The following is a 15217-nucleotide window of genomic DNA, read 5'->3' on the forward strand; positions in this document are numbered from 1 at the left end:
TTAGTGCTGCTTGTAGCAGTGGTTCTAAAGTGTTATCTAATGTGAAAATGAAAATTGAAGTCTATGTCCTTACTCTTTTTTTATTTAGGACAGGTTACTTTCGTAGCGAGATTCACTGTTCTGGTCAATTATAATTCTCAATCTGCTTCTGGATTTCTTTTTAAATCGGTTGTTGATGACTTATGGATAATATATTTTTCTTAAGAAATGGGGCATAGGGAAAGAAATAAGTTTTTGCTTAGCATGTGATATTTGCTTTACTTAATGTCTTTTTGGTATTTTGATAAGGCAGATAATATTCTTGTTTATGTAATTCTTCTGCTTTTACAGTCGGATGTAATATTAATTTTGTTCTTCCTTCTTGATAATTGGCCTGTTATCCAGCTGTTAAGTCCTGCCAGGGAGAGAAATAAGAAGAGGGAAGAGATTCTGTTCTAGAGTGAAATTACTTGCACTCTTTCTGGATAACAAGCTCCAGAGAGGTGTAGTTTTTCGACATTCTCATTCATCTCCTTAATAAAATTTTGAAATGGTAAGGCTTATGGTTGTTAATGTTTTCTCACAGTAAAAGTAGTGCTCCAGAGAGCACTTGTCTCTTCCCTAGTTTGCTTTTTTAATTGTAACATGGATTTTTTCATCTTAAATATTTCACAGAACTATTCTGAAGAACCTGTTTTACAAACTACCCACAAAGTAGAGTTTTAGGGCCAGTGTTTTGGGCAATAGGTTTTTAGCTCTGAGTCGCATAGTTTACTCTCAGATTAAAGTACAGGGTGGCATAAGCATGAATATGCGTAAGCTCAGTTGTGAATTTACATTTTCCCTACATGTAATCTATCCTGTACACTTTTATTTAGCCTAGGAATGCTCCAGCACAAAGTGTACGTGGAGTAATCACCCTTTGTCTTCTACTAAAAATAATGACATGTTGAGTGAGACACACCGGCAACTTGCTAACAACAGCTAAATGAGTGTTATTTTTGGTTCATCTTAAAGTCTATACCTCAGAAGCTTGGTATTCCTTCAGTAAAGTAATATTCTAAGTAATATTATTTAACATTCTCATAGCATGTGATTAAAACCAGCTTGTCTATAGAGCCTTTTTGCTGTTAAGGAATCCATAGAAAGAGGGAAATAGCACTTGCCCAAATTTGTATGTTGTCTTCAGTAGTATTCTGGTCCTGAAAGCTTCAAGCTTCTAATTATAAAAAAGACTGTTTTGTTTTAATTGTTTTACAATCTAGATGCAGATACATACTGTTATAGTTGATAGTAAACCACAGGGAGACTGAAAATTAAATTACCTTCTGGACACTTTAAGTTGCTGGATTTTTCTGAATTAAAATTAAGTTGAAAAAAATCACATCTCTTGGGCCAAAACACTAGAACCACACTTACTGGTAAAGTGTGTTTCCTTCTGGATTGGATGGGGTCCCAGAGGATGATTTGATGGTTGCAGACATTTAAAAAGTATGTTTGCCTCTAGCAGAGAATCAGATAAATAAGCATTTTCCCTTCTAAAGCCCTGCTTCTCTTCCAATACTTCTGTCTTCTCTAGAAACTGGTACAATATTAAAACTTGCCGTACAGGAATTTAGCTTGAAAATGACTCATCCTTGACATTCAGTGGATGCTTCATTTCAGCACTTTTACACTGCTTATCTTGTAAATTGGCCAAGATTAATGATTGTAACAAACTGGCATATGCGTATACATTTATGTAAAAATCTTTAATATTTACTTGTATGAATAATATTTGGTTTTAGAAGACTTGTGAGGGTATTAGCTTGGTAGGGTTCATGAGTACCGAAATTCTTCAGCAGGTCAGCTGTCTTTGATGTTAAGAAGTTCTACCTTTTCGGCTGTGTGCTTTTATTTGGCTATTTAGCTGCATTGTGCCTTGGAAAAACTGAGTATAACTGCGATTTCTTCTGTTCTATGGTCAAACTGCTTTTGAGATTTTTCAAGAGGAAAACATGATAAGAGGGTGCAAGTAACTGATTCCTACAACTATTCTCATTCTGTTTAATCACTTGCAAAGTAATGCTGCTGCTTCTTTTTATTGTCTGTAAGTCCTGGTTTTTTTGGCAGATGGGATTGAGTCTGAAGCCTTCAGACTGTGGAAGTATCCTAGCTAAAATAAACATGCCTCCTAATTTAATTTTCACCTGACTTGTAGACTTTATGGGACAGATTGTGCTTGGCAATCCAAAATTGATTATTAAGCACTGGATCTGTGCAGTGTGAAAGTGAATTTTATTCTCTTTACAGGCAAGGTGGTTCTGGGAAGCATATTTTCAATCAATGAAAGCAATTGCTCTTGCTACTCTTCAGATTATCAATGATAGAATTTACCCATATGCTGCCGTTTCTTATGAAGAATGGAATGATCCCCCAGCTGTGGTGAGTAAATTCATTTGATTCACTCATAAAGCAAATTGTGGGGTTTGGTTTTTTTCCTCATATAAAAGGTATGTGCTGTGAAACTTGATAATAATTCTGTGTGTGTGTATGTGTTGTGTTTGACTTGCACAGATGAAGCTAATATATTTTATGACAACTGGCAAAATAAATAGCAGTTCATTTTATGTCCTGGCAGTGAAATGTGAACTTTTAACTTTTGCTGTTGCATGCACTAAATTGCTTACTTATTTATATATTTATTTATTTTTCATGTGTACGTGCACACACTTACTTCTTTATTTCTGTTGAATTTAGTGTGAATTTAGTGCTTTTAAAAATGGATTACTGCAGTGGAAATAGTCAGTGGAAATCCTGAAGATCTTAAGCAATCTCCAAGGCTCTTTCATGTAATTCTGATGAAATACCTAATTATTCCTATGCCTAAAATTTTCTCCATGTTATTTCTATGTAATTTCTTTTATAGTTAAGTTTTGCTGTCGTATATTTTTTTCTTAAAAAAAAAGTCTTACTGGTTGAACCCACCTCTGTTAAGAAGAAATACTGGAGTATTGATTTACCTTCTGCACCACGCAGCTGGTTCTGATTTCTAACTATAGAAAAGCCTGGAGATGATTTTCACTCATAATCAGTTAATTGTCTCTGTGTCAAAATATATAAAAAAATTCATTTTACTAATAAAACCAAACTTGTTAACTGTCTCACTTTATGGTGATTTAGAGAGAGTGTCTCTGAAATCCAGTTAAGAGTACTCATAGAATCATAGAATGATTTGAGTTGGAGGAGACCTTAAAGATCATCCAGTTCTACCTCCACCAGTCATGGGCAGCCCAGGATACAGTTAGCTTTCTGGGCTGCAAGCACACATTGCCAGCTTATGCTGAGTTTCTCATCCACCAGCACTTCCAGGTCTTTGTCTTTCAGGGCTGCTCTCAATCCCTTCTCCTCCCAGCCTGTATTTGTGCTTGGAATTGCCCTGACCCAGGTGTAGGACCTTGCACTTGGTCTTGTTGAACTTCATGAGGTTCGCACAGGCCCACCTCTCAAGCCTGTCCAGGTCTCTTTGGATGGCATCCCTTCTCTCCAGCATTTTGACCATGCCGCATAGCTTGATGTTGTCAGCAAACTTGTTGAGGGTACAGTCAATCCTACTGTCCGTGTCTGTGACAAAGATGTTAAACAACAACGAATCCCATGACTGGAGTGTGGCTGTCAATGGCTACAGGCTGTTCAGAAGGGACTGACCAGGAAGGAGGGGTGGAGGCATTGCCCTCTATGTCAGGAAAGGGAAAGTATGTGAAGAGCTGTCAATGAAGAGTGGCCACAAATACGTTGGAAGCTTGTGAGTCAGAACAAAAGATGGAGGAACCAATGGGAACCTTGTGGTTGGTGTATACTACAGGCCACCCGATCAAGGAGAGACAACCGATGAAGCCTTCTTCCTCCAGCTACAGGAGGCTTCGCGCTCGCAAGCTCTCATCCTACTCGGGGACTTCAACCACCCTGACATATGCTGGAAAAGCAGCATGGCAGGCTGTAGGCAATCCAGGAGAGTCCTGGAGTGCATTGAAGATAATTTCTTAGTCCAGCTGATAGAGACCCCCATCTGAAGGGATGAAATACTGGATCTGATGGTCACTAATACAAGGGAACTCATCACTGACATTAGGATTGGAGGCAGCCTGGGCTGCAGTGATCATGCACTGGTGGAGTTCAAGGTCTGGAGGGATATGGAAGAGCTGAGGAGTATAGTCAAGACCTTAAATTTCAGGAAAGCAGACTTCCAGCTCTTCAAGGAATTACTTAGTAGGACCCCTTGGGACACAGTGCTTCGAGACAAGGGAGCAGAACAGAGATGGAAAATATTTAAGAATGCTTACCATGAGGCACGAGAGTGCTCAGTCCTCATATGTAGGAAATCAGGCAGGAAAGGGAAGAGACTGGCATGGCTGAGTCGAGACCTGCTGGTTAAATTAAAGAACGAGAGGGAGGTGCACAGGCATTGCAAACAGGGACCGGTAACCTGGGAAGTGTATAAAAATGCTGCCCGATTGTGTAGGGATGAAGCCAGGAAGGCCAAGGCACGGCTGGAGCTGAACTTGGCAAAGGAAGTGAAGACTAACAAGAAGGGCTTTTACAGGTACGTCAATCAGAAGATGAAGGTTAAAGAGAAGGTACCCCGGCTGATGGTTGGAAATGGTAACCTTGTATCAACAGACGATGAGAAGGCTGATGTACTTAACAAGTTCTTTGCCTCAGTTTTCAGTGACAACTGCTCTCCTCACACCTCCTGGGTCATGAGACAACAAGATGGTGACCGGGGGGAAAAAACCCCTCCCACAGTAGAGGAGGATCAGGTTTATGACCACCTGAGGGACCTGAACATATGTAAGTCTATGGGACCTGATGAGATGCATCCCAGACTCCTGAGGGAATTGGCAAATGTGGTTGCCAAGCCACTCTCCATGATATTTGAAAAGTCATGGCAGTCAGGAGAAGTCTCTGGTGACTGGAAGAAGAGTAACATTTTGCCCATTTTTAAAAAGGGTAGAAAAGATCAACCTAGGAACTACCGACCTGTCAGCCTCACCTCTGTGTCTGGGAAGATCGTGGAACAGATCCTCCTAGAAGACATGCTAAACCACGTGGAGGACGGGGAGGTGATTAATGGCAGCCAGCATGGCTTCACCAGGGGAAAGTCCTGTCTGACCAACTTAGTGGCTTTCTATGGTGGGGTGACCACAGCAGTGGACACGGGAAAAACAATGGATGTGATCTATCTGGACTTCTGTAAAGCTGTTGACACAGTCCCCCACAACATCCTTCTCTCTAAATTGGAGACATATGGATTTGATGGGTGGACGGTACGGTGGATAAGAAACTGGTTGGATGGTCATATTCAGAGAGTAGTGGTCAACGGCTTGAAGTCTAGGTGGAGGTCTGTGACAAGTGGTGTTCCTCAGGGGTCTGTACTGGTACCAGTGTTGTTTAATATCTTCAATGATATTGACAGCGAGATTGAGTGCACCCTCAGCAGTTTTGCAGATGACATCAAGCTGAGTGGTGCAGTTGCCACACCAGAAAGACTTGGGGGTGCTGGTTGATGAGAAGCTCAACATGAGCTGGCAATGTGCACTTGCAGCCCTGAAGGCCAACCATATCCTGGGCTGCATCAAAAGAAGTGTGGCCAGCAGGTCAAAGGAGGCCCCTTTATTCCTCCCTTGTGAGACCTCATCTGGAGTATTGTGTCCAGTTTTGGAATCCTTAACATAAGAAGGATATGGAACTGCTGGAATGGGTCCAGAGGAGGGCTACGAAGATGATCAGAGGACTGGAGCACTTCTCATAGGAGGACAGGCTGAGAGAGTTGGTCTTGCTCAGCCTGGAGAAGAGAAGGCTCTGAGGAGATCTTATAATGACCTTCCAGTACCTGAAGGTGCTACAAGAAAGCTGAGGAAGTTCTGCTTACAAGGGCTTGTAGTGACAGGACTGGGGGCAATGGGTATAAACTGGAGAGGGGCAGATTTAGACTAGACATAAGGAAGAATTTCTTCACTATGAGAGTGGTGAGGCACTGGAACAGGTTGCCCAGGAACGCTGTGGTTGCCCCATCCCTGGAGGTGTCAAGGCCAGGTTGGATGGGGCCTTGAACAGTCTGTCCTTGCCTTGTCCCTGCCTATCTCAGGTGGGGTGGAACTAGACGATCCTTAAAGTGCCTTCCAACCCAAACTATTCTGTGAACATTCTCCTGTACTGGAAACACATCCATTTCTGGGAAGCTAATCTTGCTACACTAAATACTTAAGTAACCTTACTTAGCAAGCAGGTTTCCTTTTTTTCTTGTTTTTCCTTTTTTTGTTTTTAGTAGATACTTTCAAAAATATTTATATAACCTCAACCTAGAGGTTCTTGAGCAGAAGGTTTATTACCACAGATATAGCAACATACAGAATAGAACTCTGAAACTGTGGGGGAACACGCAACAGCAATACCGTGCTGAAGCAGTACAAGGAGTAAGCAGGAATATTGTATCAATGTGCAATTGCAAAGAAAAGTTAGAAGGCTGACTGCAATTAGACAGGCTGGAATTTATCCAGGACGTTGGAGTTAACACCTCCTATTGTGTCTCTCTCATCACAAATGGTCAGTTCCTTCGTGGGTTTTATGTCTCAGTTGAAAGAATTTGCTGTTTATTTTAGTCTATGTAAACTGCTTAATATGTACATGAATTCATTTCTTGCTTCAATATGAAACAGCAATATCATTAAAAGTTGCTTTATGGGCTGTGTAAGCTCCATATTAGCCAGCTCCATATTAGCCAGTGCCTGTGACCTTTTCTCACGGGGTCAGTTAAAGAAAATAGAATTCAGACTGGGAGCTGTTCAAGAGCCATTACATTTGTAGAACAGCAGTGTGCGATCCTGTGATATCTTTAACTTGGAATTTTGATAGCTACTCTGAGCATGTATGAAGAAATCCTTCTGTGAAGCTTTTTTTTTAAGCCAGCTAATACTGTTTAGTTTTGATCTTTGTTCTTTCATTTAAAGCAAATAACTAGAACCTTCTCCAAATTATCTTTGAGGGGTTTTTTTCTATTAATCTATTTTGTCACTTTGAGGTGAGAGCATATTGCAGTTGTGGTCTATAGAGGAGCACATTTTTCAGGACTCAGCTAATTTCTAACTTAGGACAGTTTAGGTGATGATATATACGATATCTGCCAGTAAATTTAATAAGTCAATAAATTTTATAATAGTTATTTTAATTATTTTGGTTTGGAGGCGGGACTTGTGGGGTTTGGTTTTGGTTTTTTTTTGTTTGTTTGTTTTAAAAAATAATTTTGCTATTAGGAATTCCACAGTTGCTGTCTGCTTGTCAGGGGATAATGGTTCACTTGAGCCTATGGGTGCCTCTCATGGAAGCTTATGCCTAATGTCCACTCATAATGCTGTCACAATTTCTAGTAAGCCTCCATGAGACATTATAGTTGGAAAGAAGTTACATATATGTGTTTGAGGGAGCAGAAGATGGCAGCTGTATCCTCTAATAAGAAGACAAAATAACTTAAAGCAAATTGTTTCAGGTTGGCCCCAGGGCCAGGTAACTTTAAATGAAGCACCTGTGAGGTAGCATTAATACCACAGTGAAATGCATGAGTATCTGGGTATCATAAATTTTTATGTTATTGGCTAGAGCTGTACCTCCAGAATTTAACATGTGTGTTCTGCCTTCAAACTTGGTTGGCTCAGCATCCAGTTTCTCTAGCTGTGCTGGCTGTTCCTTGTGATGTTGTGGTTAATAAGGATTAAACGCTCTTCTATATGCTCTTATTCCAGTTAGGCAGTTTAGGTAGGAATGTGGACTTGCAAAAGAATACACAGAAGCTGTAAGAAGATTAACAGAAGGTGCAGAGGTGCAATCACCATTTGAAGGCAAGGGGCTTACTGCCTAATTAGCCAGCAATTTTTTTTTTATCAGTACAAAGCTGTTCATAGAGCTCAGACCCCTGTGGTCTGAATAGTGAGGTTTTGAAAATGAGAGCATGGATTTCCCTGTGGAATATTTATACAGAAAAGGCCAGCTTTAATGGGTTTATGAGCTTACTTGCTAGGACAAATACACCTTTCTAACAAAAAGACGAACTTGCTGTCTGTGCAAGATTGTCATGCAAAGGAGAATCCTTAGCTAGAGAGAATCCTTGGCCATGGTTGCTTACCTATCTGTCTCCTTGGTTTAAGATTTCTTTTCCTTTGTGTGCATATAGAGGTTTTCTTTCTTATACTAAATAAATTCCAGCTTATACATAACTTTTTCCATTGTTGATATTATGGACAATATAGCTGAATACATGTGGTATACTTAAAAATATTGATATTTTTGTGTGTGTAAAACATGAATTAACAGTTGGTTATTTAACTAACTTGTCCAGAGACTGGAATTCTCTCACACAGTAGTGGATAACCTCACGGTTATCCTATATTGTGTGGCTGATATCCAGTGTGTGGGTTTGTTTCCATTGTAAATTATATACTTTGAGGCATAAACAACAGATCTTTGGAGTTGGTTAACAGAATTGGAATCTAGATTTCATATATTTCACTTGAATGACGTTTTGATTCTTAAGACTACACCTAATCACTTAATGCCGTTTTGCTTTGTCTTTAGCTTAGAAGGAGACATCTAAACATACGAGTGATAGCCATGATTTTAATCTTGGCAAAGCTGGTTTTGAGAGGCACCCAAAGAAACCACGATTTTACTGGCAAAGAGCAAGGATCTCATCATTGTTTTTCTTACCTTGTTTGTTGCACTGCCTGGTGCCTCCTGTGGCTTCATAAATGTGCAGCTTTATTTTATGTAATGGGAGTCATTAACTTAAAAAAAAAATAAATATTGAGACTTTATAACTTCGGATTCCACGGGTCATCTTTTCAGTACTCCCTGACTCTTCTGACTTTTGGAGCACAAAGGATGTGTTAAGGTCTGTTTTCCAATTTCAGATTATGTTGTACCCTGTTTTCTTGCATCAGGAGCTGCTACATTGACTTATACCAAGGGAAAAAAAACTTACAGAAAAGCACAAATCCTTTCCTTTCTTAGTTCTGTGGCTCTCTTTCAAATCATTTGAATATTCTTATTAAGGTTATAATGCTGTAATAGTCTTACTATAAAAGAATGGCAATAAAACCGATTGAGAGATTCTAAAAAGTGTTATGGCAGTTGTAAATATGAACTCAGATCTTGATAATTCTCCTAGCTGCAAATCTGTTCCTTTGACATATTATTGAAATTAAGCCGTTGAAGAGATGAGCCTAAAGCTAAGTTTTTGTATCAAATAATTTTTTCAGCCAGTAGATTCTATCAGGACTCAGAGACCTGATTACATTGAAGTAGCTAACCAAAATAAAAGATGCTGAATAACATATTGTTATAGTTATGTGATATATTTTGGCAATCAAAATTCATGATTTGTGACAGTATCAGACTTCAAACCTCAAGAAGGAATAGGTAGAAACCCCTGTGTGACTTGTGGCTAAAATTTTGAGGACGGTTTTTGATCTTCATCAAAACATGAAATGGTGGCCGCTGCAACTTGGCTTGTGATTCTTCAGAGTCCAAGCACTGTGGTTAGCTCTGGAAAAGTAGAGAGGCTTCATTCCTTTGGTTTTGCCCTATGACCGCTTGAGGATGGGAAGCATGATGAAATACTTTCTCAAAGTATTCAATAGAAACTTATCATGAATAATTGGAGCAACATAGAATAAATCAAGCTTTTTTTCATCTAGTAATTCATAATTGAAACCACATTGAGGTTAGGCTGATACTTAAAACAACACAGCTAAAAAAGCCTTACCAAAGAGGCAGGGACTATATGTACCTGCTTTGATTACGTGTTTAGAACTGCTTAGCAGCTGAACTTTTGAAGTTCAACATCCTATTGTCCTTATTTCTGTGCTTTTCAAAGACAGTGAGTTGTTGTTCAAACTATGTGGTTTCACTAATATGTTGGTTATATACTGAGCCTAGTTGTTGAAAATAAAATACACAAGGAGGAAACCCTGCTATCTTGTTCATGAGAGCAGTGAAATTTTATTCACTGTTGACTGAGTGTTGCTGAGTTTTCTCACTAAACAACGGCTGGGAAATACTTGACTCTCTTCTGTAATATAGGACATCTCACACAGCCTTGCTTTCCTAGAGACTGCTCTGTGATGCGGTTTGTAATGTGTCTTCAAGTCTCTTTCAATGGTACACATTGTACACCTGAATAAGAAGTTTTGGGGTAGGGCCTTGTCTTAGTTGTGTCTGGTATTTTGGCAATACCTTTGAGGCCCTGTAGCATTTATAAAGATTGGTCAGTTCTTAGTCCTATTCTATTCAATGATGTCCTGTAGTTCCCATCTATCTCCTGCTAAGAACAGTCTGTTTAAAACTTCTCTGTTAACTTGAACGTGAAGAATTCACATGAAGTCCAACCTTAGGCATCGCACATAATGAAAATTCAACTGCCTTGATATCTTGTCCTTAGAGTATTAACTTCTCCTGAAGTAGAGTGGAGTTGTTTTTAATGACCAATAAAAGCAATATTTGATGTATTTATAATAAGGAAGGTGCCTTACTTCTGAGCCATTATTACACATGCACACTTGTGGAAATGATGTGAAGGACAGCTCCAGCAGTCCAAATCCTTCCCTGTATAAATACCCATTCCTGAGTTCTCCTCTTTCCCCACCTTCACCTTCAGGCTATCCCTAAGTTTTCACTGTTGTTTAAGTCCCACTGCTTTTTAGCTTTTAATGTGAACTGCAAAGAGCTCTCAGACAGTTGAGACCTAAGTGACATGAGATTAGTCTTCAGAAACTGGAATTTGAACTTGATACTTTCTGCCCATAAAAACGGTTCACAGCAAGTAACCTATTAATCTTAGGTTAGTTACCCTGGTTCCTGGGAGGGCAAGAGTGAAGGTTGTCTTATCCATAGCTGAGTATCAGCCCATTGTCAAGGAAAGGTGGTGGATGATCAGTCCACTGTTGCTGCTTGCTCCTCTCTCTGAGAGTGAAAGTTCCTGTGAATTTCCATGAAAAGCATTTAATAAAGATGGGACTGGAGCAAATGTTCCTTCACCACTTAGTTTCTTGACCGGTGAATGGGAGAACCCATCCCTATCTATGTCATTATCCTTTCCATGCTTTGCTGCTATAATGGAGATTTGATTAGGTTACTGTTGAATTAATTGCCTGTATGGTTTGCTTTTCCCAAGCAGAAATCTGGAAAACTTTAGCAAATTATGGAGGCTTGAATTTGCCTGATTTCCTGCAGAAAGTGGGGTCAACAGGTCTCAGACTGTAGACACACTTTTTAGGCAGGCAGCAGGGGGTTTGGCTCTTAATGGCACTTGAGAGATTGCCTTTTGAAATGTTTTTTCTCAAATGAGAGGCTTGGTTCTCCCTTCCATTAGTGTGCGTCTACAGGCTTTTCCCTGCTTCTGTCATCCTTTAGTAGATGCATGAGCAAAAACATTTCAAAAGTCTGTGTTATAACCAGTAAGTGAGAATTTTCATGCCTTTCTTAAAGTAGTAAATTTGGGATTTAAGTAATGTATCTAAACCTTAGGTTTCTAAGAGAAAGCAAGACAGTACTTTAGGCACATATGCAAACACATGCATCTGTATTTTTTTCTTTAAGGCTTAGATGATAGAAAGGAATAATCATTTTCCAAGGGCATTATAGCAAGTTATGCCTTAGCAAATGCTGTGACCAGAGAGAAAAAGTTGCTACATAAACTTTAAGTGGGAGCCATTAATTTAGGTGGCGGTGCTCACCAATAAGTAGTAAATGCAGCTTTGTCTCTAGATTATCCGTTATTTCTTCTTCTAGGGCAGAAACTGAAGATTTTGTTGGCACTCTACTGACTATCATGTTAAACCTCTGCTTTAAGTATTAATGAAAAGAGATTGCTGAAATTTTTTTTAAGAAGCTGCTCAACATTTCAAGGGTCATTTGGGTAATAGCAGTCTTGGGGTGGGGGCTGTGTGGAAGTGAGTCTGTAAAGCTTTAATGAGATGGATTATGCTCTGGTAACATTTATATTGTGATTTGCTCTGGGAATTATTGAAGCTGGAGCAAAATCAGAGGGCTGTCTCCATCTGCCACCAGTTGTCTTGTAAAAGTAGCAAAAATATGTGTAAAAGCTTTAACTTTAGAAAACATAATGGTCTGAAAGCAAATTTCTCTCTGCACTTATCAGTTACTTAAGTAATGGATATTTAGTTTCTGGATTACTGAATGTAGTCCTCTGCTATCACAGTAGCCATGTCCCTTTTGTGAATCAAAGTTCCATATTACGCTGTTACTATTTCCACATTATCCTATTACTCCTTCTGGGTAAAAACTAGAACTTCATGTTTTCAATTAGCAGCCTCACAGTTTATGCTACTTGTACCAGACTTGATAAAGTATGTGTAGCTGAAGATTAGTCCATCTTCCCAGCTACTGGAGGAAGGTAGTATTACTAATCATTGCCTGGAATGTATAGACCATCCTGGATATAACAATGTGCCAATGCTATGCTTGTTCAAGTATCTCTTTTTCACCTCACATATTTATCCCTACTTCAGTGTTGATGTGTTTGTAGAAGGAAATAATTCGTATCAAAATGTTATGATCTCTTTTGGTAAATAGGCTCTCAGTTCTCCTCATCCTTGAAGTTATTCTAGAAATACCTAACTACTAAACACGAGGAGTATGATTGTTGAGTGTATAAAGTAACCCAAAGACTAAATAAGGAAATGGAAAATTGCAATTTCTTGCAATTATGAGCTGATAACTTTTTAATACTTGCTTTCCTCCTGATACATGCAGGCTTATGGTATGAGTTTAGCTGGAGATCCTCACAGTATTTCTATAAACCGCTGGCAGTTACTAACCTCTTATGAGTGTTCATAGTTTTTACAGGCTAGGATTCAAGACTTCTCTGCAAAACACCATAACTTGGTTTCTGCTTTCCCAGCTTCCTTTTTCACCACATCCCAAATCATCATCTTGTTTTTCCCTTTGCTTCTCTGTCCAACCCCTGCTCAGAAGAGCAGCTGGAATGGAAAAGTTGAGACTGAAATGCTGGCACTTCCATTCCTGTCTGATGGTCCCTCCACTGCTTCCCCTGCCACATTGTTGGCTCCAAAGGAGGTTGGCACATTCACTAAGAATTTAGTTGGCTGTCTTGTCTTTTGCCAGCTGAGCTGGCTTCTTTATGTTGGGCAGTATATTTTTGAAATCTTTAAGGGATACCCTAGTTAAAATTCGTGAGGAGCTGATAACACTGAAATTCATCTTTTCATCCCATGCTTTTTTTTTTTTTTTTAAATGCAGTAAATGGGGGTTTTACCATTAAAGATAGACAGTTTTGTGGAATCTGGTACATCATTCCTCTCAGTACCTGCTTTTGCCTTTTTTACTTGTGTACACATTTTATGCTAGGTTAATGCTTTTGCTGCATTGCTTTTGGTTTTGTCAACTCTTTTTCACTTCTGAAATTGTAGCACATATTAAGTTTCTCTCTGTTTATTGAGTCATCAAAATAGATATAAATGTCTTGATATAGTGATTATTAAGTGAGAACTGAGTCATGCTAGCTTGGTTCAAAATTAATCATGGTTTTTCTTCTCCACAATCCATCTGCCTCTTCCACTTTATTTTTTTTTACCTAATCTCCCCTTGTTTGCAACATTACAGCTAGGCAGAAATGAAAATGGAATTAAGAAAGAGGTTGGAATAAAGGTTTTAAGAAATCGCTGAAGTCCACATTTGCCAGAATTGGAGGATCAACTTCTTTGATCTGAGCGAATTCCAAATCTGATGGTTACTCCTGGCTACGTGTATTCCTCCCTACTGTAATTATTCATGTTAATCAAATTCTATTCTTGCTTTCTTGTTTTCCTTCACAGAAATGGAGCAGTGTGAACAACCCACTCTTCCTTCCACTGATCCCACCTCAGTCCCAGGGTTTCACAGCCATAGTTCTGACCTATGACCGGGTGGAAAGCCTTTTCCGAGTCATCACGGAAGTTTCTAAAGTGCCTAGTCTATCAAAATTGTTAGTTGTCTGGAACAACCAGAATAAGAATCCACCTGAAGGTAAGAATCCAGCTGAAGATAAGACCCCATGGTAGGTGTGGTGGAGGAGGGTGAAACTGGGGGTAGCATGCCTGCTGGCACCTGTTACAGAATGACCTCCTTCTGCTTTGTTAATATGTCTCCAAAAACTATTTTACAGTTACTTTGAAAATAATAAATTTGGATTTTTTTGGTGACAATGTTTTTTGAAAGTGAAGTAAGAAAAGCCAATGTAGATTCAAAGAAAAAAAGCATACCAGTAGTTATGCTGCTGACTTCTGAATCAAAGATAACAGATGCAATAATTACAGAAATATTTCTATCCTTAACTTTATTTTGGGGAGTAGTAAGGAGAAACTCATCTTTGATTTGTAAGTGCTTGGCTTTATTTCTCTATAGATGCTCTCTCAATGCACTGAATGCTACTTCTGCCAGACTGTTTTTCAGGGCAAATGTGATTCAAAGCAGCAAAGTAGTTTGAATACTTTGAGCTATGTAATAAGTGAGTATTTTGACTGATGAAATGAAAACTTGGGACATACTGGGTGTCTGAAAAGAAGTTCTTACACCACCAGAATGTCTTGTGAAAATGTTATAGGTAGGGGTGTAAGATGACGTGCCTATTTTTAAATGTGTGTTTCCAACATCTTCTGTTTCCATCTTCTAAGGACCTCTCAGGGCCAAGCAATTGCTACCGTTTGCGTGCTTCATTTGCCATTTTGGCAACTTGCTCCTGTTTAAAGCAGAATAGCCTTAGTGTTTGCTTTAAAAAGTGTTCTGTAATACTGCTGTGCTAAACACCTCGAGTGTAGTGGTTTATTAAATGTTTTGCAGTCCTTTAGTGTGAGAAGTGGTGTGTATAAATTGATAATAACTGGAATTTTTGCAGTAATGCTTAGTGTTATATTCAGTTATGTGAGCACTGTGAAATGCAGGTGTGTTTAACCCAAATGGATTGTTTCCACATTTTCCTTGAGTGAATCTGAGATACAGGAGCAAATCAATTGTTAGAATGATTTTTTTTTAATTGTTCTATTAATCTTGCATTTAGAAATTCTTGAAAATTAAAGCGTGTTTAATTTTGCTCTGCCTCAGTTGCCAGTAAGTCATAAAATAGTGTTTTGTGTTTTTTTTAAAAAAAGTAAGCCTTTGCCTGTAGAGCTTAAAATTGTGGATTTGCAAG

General features: G+C 39.0%; 1 protein-coding gene across 2 annotated transcripts in view; it reads left to right on the forward strand.

The window, feature by feature from the left end:
• Positions 1-15217, forward strand: part of EXT2 (exostosin glycosyltransferase 2) — a 75525-nt gene that overhangs the window by 34932 nt on the left and 25376 nt on the right. For both annotated transcript variants that reach the window (XM_054068106.1, XM_054068105.1), the window contains exons 8-9: positions 2272-2403; positions 13866-14055. In XM_054068106.1, coding sequence (XP_053924081.1) covers positions 2272-2403; positions 13866-14055 — 322 coding nt within the window. The remainder of the gene's footprint in view (positions 1-2271; positions 2404-13865; positions 14056-15217) is intronic.

This window comes from Cuculus canorus, chromosome 5 (assembly GCF_017976375.1).
Source record: "Cuculus canorus isolate bCucCan1 chromosome 5, bCucCan1.pri, whole genome shotgun sequence".
NCBI lineage: Eukaryota > Metazoa > Chordata > Aves > Cuculiformes > Cuculidae > Cuculus > Cuculus canorus.